The sequence below is a fragment of the Fulmarus glacialis genome, unplaced genomic scaffold, assembly GCF_000690835.1.
Source record: "Fulmarus glacialis isolate BGI_N327 unplaced genomic scaffold, ASM69083v1 scaffold28162, whole genome shotgun sequence".
NCBI classification, from domain to species: Eukaryota; Metazoa; Chordata; class Aves; order Procellariiformes; family Procellariidae; genus Fulmarus; species Fulmarus glacialis.
Window position 1 is genome coordinate 8,144 of NW_009197612.1, and position 9,781 is coordinate 17,924.

At 38.0% G+C, this 9,781-nt stretch overlaps 1 protein-coding gene across 1 annotated transcript; it reads right to left on the reverse strand.

The window, feature by feature from the left end:
• Positions 1-1,004: 1,004 nt before the first annotated feature.
• On the reverse strand, positions 1,005-8,729 carry WDR12 (WD repeat domain 12). The gene is made up of 11 exons (XM_009572614.1): positions 8,641-8,729; positions 7,864-7,970; positions 6,882-6,997; positions 6,325-6,479; positions 5,517-5,562; positions 4,630-4,715; positions 4,292-4,432; positions 4,081-4,186; positions 3,131-3,263; positions 2,223-2,295; positions 1,005-1,469 (listed from the first exon to the last, which is right to left on the reverse strand). The coding sequence occupies exons 1-11, from the start codon at positions 8,680-8,682 to the stop codon at positions 1,392-1,394; spliced, it is 1,083 nt and encodes a 360-aa protein (XP_009570909.1). The 5' UTR covers positions 8,683-8,729; the 3' UTR covers positions 1,005-1,391.
• Between the last annotated feature and the right edge of the window lie 1,052 nt (positions 8,730-9,781).

A 9,781-nucleotide genomic window follows, 5' to 3' on the forward strand; every position in this document is an offset into this window, starting at 1 on the left:
AAAGTTTAAATAAGAAAAAAATATGATTAGTTGCTATATTAAGGTATGAATAGTGTATATTGCTTTAGAAAGGATGAAGCACGTACTAAGAACATGCACATGGGTGATAAGATGATGGCGAGACAACTAATTCCTCGTAAGCAGCCTTTGTAAATAAAGGTTAGTCTGTTAGTTGCAGTACATTACTTGCAGAGCCAAGGGATCGGAGATCCTTCCCCTGTACCCTTGCCGAATTTGCTCCATAGTTTTGCTCTTCTGGTATTTCCTAAACTGCTTACTCAGAACTTGTCCCTATTGTACCTGGAGGTCAGAGTTTTCACTCTTGAAAGAAAAATTATTTAACCTTGCAATTTAAGCATTTGACTTGATTGTGCTGTACAGGTCTTACATTTATTGAAAGCTAAGACGTTAGTGAGGATATTCAAGTTTGGTTTCCACATTGTTAAACTATGTGCTGGTTTAGTATCACATATATGGCATCTAACAAACTGCAGTAATAGCTTTTTCATTTAAATGCTGAATTAAAAGCAAGACCACCAGCAGAGAAAATGAGTATGTCTGGACAGTACTTATTCTTTATCAACCTAAAAGCTATTGCAACTTCTTGTATCCATTTTTTCTAGGAACAAATTAATTTTTCTTCTTTCTTCTCTGTGTGATCCTCCACTTGTTTCTATACACCTGCTGCTTTTTAGGAGTGAGATACCACATTAGTTGTACTGCAACATAACATGTACTCTGGCACAAGGCAGGCATATTCTTATAAAGTAATTTACAGCCCTAACTTATGAGCAACAAAAAAATGGACTATTTCATCTGCCAGTAAATCTGTCAAGTTCTTTTATATCATACCATTTGCACTGCAAACTATGTCTTCATCCTAGAAAGAAGTCTGGGTTCATCAGTTAAGGCCCTTATCGTAAGAACTGCCAACAGCCATACTGAAAGGAGAGCTGAAGTCTGATTTTTATCTGAAGTGAGGCACTAAACCAATAACCAATGAACTGTAGATAAAAGCTTTATTTTTTTTCAAGGGAAAGCAGGTAAACTCAAAAAATAATTTAATCCAGTGAGTAATTTTTCTGTAAGTATCAGGAACAGTTTACTCCTTATTAAAAGGGCTATAAAAATAGTAATTTAAAAGATGTTAATTCAAAGCCATCAAAAAGGGAGGAAATGCCCTTTGCTTTTTTTCACACTAATCACATTCATAACTGCTTGTTGCCATTTTTCTGTGACAAATATGGATATAGGTTACCAATACAAAAAACAGGAACAACAGCTCTCTGAGCAACAAACAACTCCTTTCTTCAGATGTTGGTTGTGTAGGGATGTTGACAGAGAGCAACTGCTGCAAAAATCTTTTTTTAAAAAAAGGGTTCTGTTGACCTTCACGCTCCAACATCAGAGGCTGTAGCTGGGTATCTGTAGCAATACAGTTTGTTGTCTGCACCTCCACTCAACAGCAACTGATAAGAGGAAAAGAAAACTGTGATTAATATCAGAACTAAGCAAAATACCTACACAAAAGCTGAGGATTCTGATTTTCTTTCCTTTGAAGACATAAAAAGAAGTAATGATAATGAACTGTTAATGCATGAGTAAAACCCAGAATCAAAGTGCAGAAGCAACCTTGTATCTTACCCTCCTCCTAAAATTAGAAGCAAAGTTTTTGCAGGAAAATTTCTAAAGCTTTTCCTGCCTTTTACTGAGAATAGGAGGCGCACACTGAGAATCTTGAACACTAACAAAATGTTTTTTCCCATTTTATACATACGTGTACCACTACAGTAGCAGAACAGCTTGCTGTAGAGGATTATATAGTCCCCCCCCTTCTACATGTACTGCCATGCCCCAGCTGTCAGTTCATGCTGCTGCTTTAGTCTCCATGGCAGCAAATGGTACCTTGGAATATGTATTTTCTCAGCAAGGTGTGGTGCAGTTCTCGTGTCTCCCCTTGTTTGGAATATCTGTGTGACGCCCACTGAATGCTACAGAGCTTAAACTCCCATCCTACTCCTTTGCACAGTAGCATGGGGAAGTGCTGCAGTGCGTATGACAATAACACCCAGTTATCAACCCAGTATCAACCATAGCACAATTAAAACTTCCTGTTCTCTTCTGTCTTTAAGCATAAAGAAAAAAATAGTCCATGACTGCTTTTAGCCCTCTTCCTAACCACCATGCATATAAATTGAGTAACTTGCTCTTCAGATTCTTACCCCTGCCTCTGTCCAGTCCACACACAAAACCTTGTCTTCGTGAGCAGCCAAGTCATACAGAGGAGCTTTGCAACTGGTAAAACACAGGTATTTACAGTCACACGTTTGAAGTTAAGTGAGCAATCACAGAAAACAAAATTAGTCCCTGGAAGAAACACTATGATGATGCTATCAAACAGATGTTGTCTAGCAGTTAAAACCGCTTTCAGAGAGTACAGATATCTATCATCTGTGACGTTTTCTCTGCTTTCTCCAGAGCTGATCACATCAGCATTAACCTCTCCTACATCCCCAAAGAGAAAAGCAGCAACCTTTTTTCACCTGCTTGCAATCTACCTTGAGACTGAAATTCAATCAATCTGCTTGTTAGGAACAGTTTATTACATAGTTTTCCTTCTTCCATGTGTGGATGCTGCTCAACTGTGTGTGTTTTCCAGAAAAACCATTCATGTCTTCTGAATGCAAATCATTTCATTGCTTAGAAATTTGTAACGAAAGGTCTGAAAAGAGTATCAAGAGAAACTTCACACCATTAGGCTCGTTCCTTAGAAAGAGAATGTATTTTGTTCCTTAAAATAGAGGAATGGTTAGCAGACCTTTGGCTGTTCCTAATCCCAGTAGCAATGTTATGGTTGCTGCCTTCTGCATGTCAGTCAATGCTGCTGTTAATGCCAATTAAGTCCTGTGTTGGAACACCATACAGCTCTCTCAGATGTTAAGCCACAGGTCCTCTGGTAAGTATTTTTCTCCCTTTCATTATATGCTTGACTCCTAAAACCTAGAGGATTTTTACAAACGCCACAGGAGTTTCCAATGAATGTCTCGGACTGCTTTTGGTATTTCATTAAGTTAACTGACCCTGTAAGGTTAGGTGCCTTTGAACAGCAAAGAATGCATGTTTATTTTACCTCCTTGTGTCCCAGAGCTTCACAATGTTGTCCAGAGAACCAGAGATCAGCTGATGCTCATGGGTAGGTGACCACTTCACAGATGTCACCCAGCCTGTGTGAGATGTCAGAGACAGGAGAACCAAGGAGCCATCTGAACAGAAAAAGAGGGAAAAAAAGACATCAGTAGATGCCAGCTGAAACGGGCGCTTTTAAGATGCATACAAAATCCGGTGAGAAAAGCCATCAGCAACATATGTGTTCAAGGTAAGTGTTTCTCCCACCAGTAATTCTAACTTCAAAAATCGAAGTGAACTTTAAAGAAAGCAAACAAAAATATAAGCCACACAAGTTCTGGGGGGGAAAAAAAACCAAACCAAACCCAAAATGTATTTTCTTGTCACTAAACTCTCTTTTCAAGGATTTTTGAAAAAGCAAACAAAAAAATGCTTTTGTTATTAACATATAAGAAGATAATACTGTTAAACTCTGGATTAGATTTATAGAAGCTAAACAAGTAAACACATCTATGAAATAAATCTGGTAGGCTCAGTCATGAGTTATCCACAATCCTGCCAGACATGGCACTACTATAGTAACAAGTGGTTAATATAATACAACAAAGTAACCATTATTTTACTTTAATGATGGTCCAACCAACTTAGATGTGAACATTACAAAAAAAAAAAAGTTCAGGCCTGCAACTGCACAGTTGAACATTCATTAGTAAGTTTAAAAAAAAAAAAAAAAGGGAAAACCTAAGCTGAGTTAGTTTTCTAAATTACTAGGAGAAATCAAAAGAAGTCTTGCACCAGATTACGGAAGATAGATGTAATCTTCGTATTTAATGAAAGCCCCCAAATGGCTTGTTTTAAGCAGAGGGACCAGAGGCAGTTTGTGAGATGTCTCCCAACAGGGAGAAGTTCTGATTTTGAAAAAACAGCTTTGAGAACATGCATGTTTTAGCTCACCTTTGCTGCGAGGATCCCATAGTCTAATATGTCTGTCAGTGCTCCCGGATGCCAGGCGTCGGCACAGCGGTGAGTAGGAGACAGAATTAAACACTTTGTTCCCTGTCTGTCAGAAAAGAAAACAGTAACTCTAGGAGAAGAGCTACTATTTTGCACAACTTTTTTCTTTGAGCTGGACTTCAGCTGAACCTACAAAGTATAATGATCTCACCAAAGTTGATTTGAGATCGCCAGTCTCAGCATCCCAGAGTTTAATGGTGTGGTCCCACGACGCACTGCAAATTTCTTCAGCGTCTGACCACAGCACAGAGGAGACAGCTTCTGTGTGGCCAGAGAGGGTTGCCAGGGGAGTCTAGAATTTAAAGTTGAGAGGAGATTAGATCAAATACCGTCAAAAAATCTATTCTTTCAAAAAATAAAAATAAGTGTCTGATCAGCCTGAGACATATCACCAGAAGTTTTCATATAGTCACTTTTAACAAAGAGAAAATATTTTGTGTGGCCACACTTCTGAAATAAAATCCTGGACAAACCTGGAGCTCATCTTACCCTTGTTAGTCCCAACTGTTCAGTTTTCTGCTTCTTCCGTGGTCTATTAGCCGCTTCTTCCATTTCATCCTCTTCATCTGTAGGTACTGTGACAGAAGACAGTCAGATTTGATCTAGAGGTTTCTGAATTGCATTTGCGTATAAGTAAGTAAGCAAAACCCCATATTTACAGTATCTAACCTGTCTACGATGTGTGAATATTTTAACCTTACACCTCTGATCAGATCAGTATTCTCTCCATTTTGAGCAAGAGGAAAACAAATACAGATTAAGTGATGTTCTCCAGGTCACACAGTTTTAAAATGAAGTCCCAATGAATTTTTAAGACCATCCTTACTCACGGAAAATTCCAACAGTACTTCAGGTGTGTCATTAACACAATCTTTCTTTTAGATACAAGACCTACATATATACTCACAAACTGAAAGCATGTGACTTGGAACAGTGAAAGAAAGCATTCAGATCAAATGGGATTAGTCTACATTTCTAGAAAAGACTTGGTCATCTTACTGTCCTCCATATTATGGTGTCAATAATAGAACAGGAAAATAACGCACCAACTTTTGATTTGTAAAAAGTCTGTACTCAAACCTGCACATTTATATAAATCCATTAAAAATAAATGAAAGACAAAGTACTGTGTTCTGAATAAAATAACCATCAGCACGCAGTGGATAACCATATCTGAAATCATGTTACCAACCAAAACAGTAACTTAATATAGTGATGTATAGCCTTACAAAAAAAAAAAAAAGTCTAGCTTGCTTTTAATATTATAGGCTCAAATCTTCTTAAAGAAAAAAGTATTCAGATATCGATCTTTCAGGTTATTGTAAGTACAGGGTTTTTTTAAGAGAGCCAAGAATCCCAGCTTATGCTTATCCTACCTGCAGACCAGATCTTTAACATCTTATCCCAGGATCCACTGCAGAACTGTATGAGCAGAAACATTTTGTTAAAAGTTGATCCAGACAGACCGTGTAAGCCATACTACATATGCTTCCTGCTTGAAAAATTAACCAATAGGTTGTAACACTGTGCTGGGCTCCTCAAAAAAAAAAAAAAAAGTTTGGCATAGATCAAATTATTCTTTTTCCTTCCTTTGCAGGAAAAATATCTATAAAATAACTCTTCATTTCCTTCAGCACCAAAAGATTTTATTTTAACCTGTCTGAGTCAAGCTGGGAGTGATGACTCCACCTTTGGTGTGAGTGCTCTTAACTGCTGAATTCCTGGATAAAGGGAAAGGACCTCTTCTACCATCTGCTTTTTCTGAGTATCGCTGTGGAAATTTTTTTCCCACCAAAACTACTGTGAAAACTTAGGTCAAATTTGAAAATCGTTCATTATAACGCAAAATTCACATGCGATAAAAGTAAAATTTACTTAAAAATAAACATTCAACTTCACTCACAAAAGTCAAAAGCAGCAGTGTAATGGCTTGTGCTATCTAAAGCCACCTTCAGCTTTTTGTGATACTAGAGGTTAAGTGCATCACTTTGAAAAGATGGCCTAGCATTGATGTAGCAGTCCTAATCCTCCATAACCATAATTTATAACAAGACTGGAAACTTATCAGTGTGTCAGTCATAATAACATGATGATTAGTATCTATGCAGGGACAAAAAGATGATTTTTGAGATACGGTTTGCTAACATCCCAAAAGACAAAGGTTTCTTTCCAGGAGTCACTCACTTTAGTTCTCGTGCAATCAACAGCTATGGAGTCTACACTCCCAGCGTGTCCCCTGCAGCAGTGAAGGGCTTTCACTTTGTTTTTCTCCATGTTCCACTCCCATAGCAGGACAGTTTGGTCCATAGAAGCACTGAGTAACAGGCACGATAAACTATCTGAGGAAGAAAAAAGTCACGCTCGCACCCAACTCGGCTTTCCAAAGTCTTTATAATCTCTATATAATTATTCTATTCAAAGAAGAAATAACAGATAGATAGAAACTTATACATATCTCAGTTTACATCATGTTACCCTGCAAGTACAATTAATACAAATATACATACCAATATTTGCTAATGAAGACTGCAAGGTGGATAGACAATGTACATGTTAAACTTATTATACTCATTACTGTTAAAGGACTGTTTTACTCGCATCATGACTTCATTTCTAACACCACTGACAGAGATCGAAATAATTGTAGCATTTAAATAATTAAATATTCATGTTGAGGAATGCTGACATTTTTCCCCTGATAAATCAAACTATTACTACTCCCCTAATATATATCTACTGACCTTGCTTCACCCATGCCACATCCTTCACTACTTCTGTATGCCCAGCTATTGTCATGATGGATTTTCCTTCCAAAGACCAGATTCGAGCAGTCTGATCGTAGCAGCCCGTTAATATCCTACAGGGTACAGAATTTAAAACATTATTGTCATTAAAACCAACAATGTTTTTATGAAAAAAGCCTCAACCAGAAACTTGGAAAAATGTTAGCATAGTAATTGGTTAGCTGAAACGAATTTAAAATATAACTACTTTGTGTGTTTTAAAAAAAAAAGTGTTTGGAAAAGTAAAAAAATATTGTTGTTACAGAGCAAAGCTTCATTAAAACCTACAACTGCAAGGCTAGGAGTACAGGCCAAAAAGAAAAGCAATGAGAATACTGTATATTCTGATAGGTGAGACTTGAGATCGCTTACGTTATTTAAAATAACAGGTAATTTGTTGTTCATGGTATGTTACCTGACAATCTCAAAGCATTTTCAAACCATTACTTAATATAGGAAAATTGCCTAGTTGATTGATGGTTGTTTGGGTTTTTTTAAAGAAAAGCTCGGCATAAAGGTACACTATTATATTTGTTGCTAATGAATATCACATTTGAAGTCAAGGGTTTAAGCTAAAAAGAGAGATAAGGAAATCTTGCTGTCCTTTAAGAGAAAGGATAGTAAACAGCATTTGTATTATCCATTTGTATTAACAGTATTTCATGTTCAGTGACTCTAGCTGTTTTCTACTTGTGTTAAAGTCACTGTCAGCATAGGATAGAGGTGTTAAAACTGAACTGCTTACAAAAGCAAGTAGCTGACTGACTTGACAGGTTAAAAAAAAAAAAACCAACACCAAAACAAAAACAGAGGAAAAAGGGGAAAAAAACCCCCAACAGATTATTAAAGAGACAGAATACCACTCCATTTGACACCATGGAGTCCTCTGCACACAACAGGAATAAGCAAGACAAAACTTAGAATTGGCTTAGTGTGGTACCATTCTTCAGTGGCTTGAACAGAACTGATCCAGTCATCATGGAAGATGCATTCCTCTGGCTGAGGGGCCATATATTTCTCCACATACTCTATTTCCACCACTTCTTCCTGAGCTCACAGACAAAATACTTATTTAGTGTGGTTTTATTCTTTTTTAATCAATAACAGTAATATTTAACTGTAGTGTGGTGCAAATATACAAGTTTATTGGGCAAAGATTTTGGTATCCAAGTCCTTTGCCACATTAGTGGAATTAAAGTCTTTAGGAAGAAAATGTCTGAATTATTATTGCTTTCCATATTTTTAACAAATTACTATTAATAGCAAGCTGGAAGCAAAAGCAAGTAATTTCACTCTTCTCAGGTTCCTCTTCTTCTGTATTTACCCATACAAAACTAGTGTCTAAAATACTTCACAACATTTTTGAGAGGTAATACTAACCTCCCCCCATTATCCCCCAATGTAACTAATAGGAGACAAAAATATATTAATGATGAACTGAAGAAGACAAGAATTTTCCCTCTGAACTGTATACAGACAACAGATTGGATAATGATGGTCCGTGCACTGCTCAGTCCCATACTCTCTAATCACTTTGCAGTTCAGAATGGATTTAAACATACAGGGAATTCTTCTGGGAAAGTCAGAAAAGAAAGAAAACTGAGCAAGGAAATCTATCTAGTTAGGATGACAGTATAATACCTAAATCAGATTGAAGTAAACTGACTAAGTCTGTTCTACTGTCCAAGATGGGGAGAAATTGAGTGTAATGACTTACCGTGGAGATATTTTCCGTTTCCATGTGCGTGACCAGTGGCATACGCAAGAACTGGCCATTGATAAGGAAGTCAAATTCCACATATTTGTGATCCGCTGAAACAAATTAGGAAAAATCCGTGTTCAGGTGTCACTACTTATTTGATACCATCAAGAACAGCATCATTCTGTGGCTGGTTCAGGAGAATGGAGCCAGCAAGAGGTTAAAAAAAGACAAAACCCAAACAAACCCCCAACAAAACAGTTGGTTTCTTCTCCCAGTTGTAAGTGGGCAGCCCATGAATTCCACAGGATTATGTGAGGTAAGAGGGAAGGAAAATTTGTTTTTGGGGTTCAAAGAGTTAAGTTTGCCTCATTGTTAACGTATCTTTTTCTAAATCCTTTTCTGTGTAGTTACGTCTAATCAAACCACAGTGGTGCTTCATCACTGTTCTGTATGGAGCTTGCCACTGCTAGCCCGCATCTTTATCATCACTAGCTAGAGCCCTGTATTTGAGGCAGCAACAGGAAAATCCTAAGAATTTTTGGTTCGTATTTCTCCCTCTGTAATGGCATAGTTGACAAAGGCCCCACATTTCGACAAGAGCATTGCAGTGTGCACTAGTTTTCTATTAAAGGTTGTTTGCAACTTCATGGGTTAAAAGCAACTTGCAGAAATCTCAGCAGGTTAAGATACAATTAGTCTCATTTCTTAAAGAAATGGGATTTTTCAACAACATTGCACAGGTGTCTTTCCCCCCAAAATCTTTCAAGTCATTCGGGGCCATTTCAGCTAGCATTGACAGAATGGTTGGGCTCTTCTCAAAGGCTTTCATAAAACCCAAACTTTTGCTTTCATTAGTTCTTTTGCCAGGTTTTGTGGAACTCTTCCATTCCCCTGGAATGGGGAACGGGACCAAGCTGGGGCAGCTTGGTCTGTGGTGCTGGGCACCCACTAATCCAGCCTTTGGAGCGCTCCTCCTGGGACCGCCCACCAGCACTGGTACCTGCTGAGTTTCAATCAAGTTCCAGGAGTGCCTTACTCCGGACAGCCAGACCAAAGCAGACGGGCAGGACAGGCTCGGGCTGAAGCCTGACCTCACTGAGGGGCCCGTGGGCACCGGGATGCTGCTTCTGACTGTGACAGCACGTTTCTTAGGCCG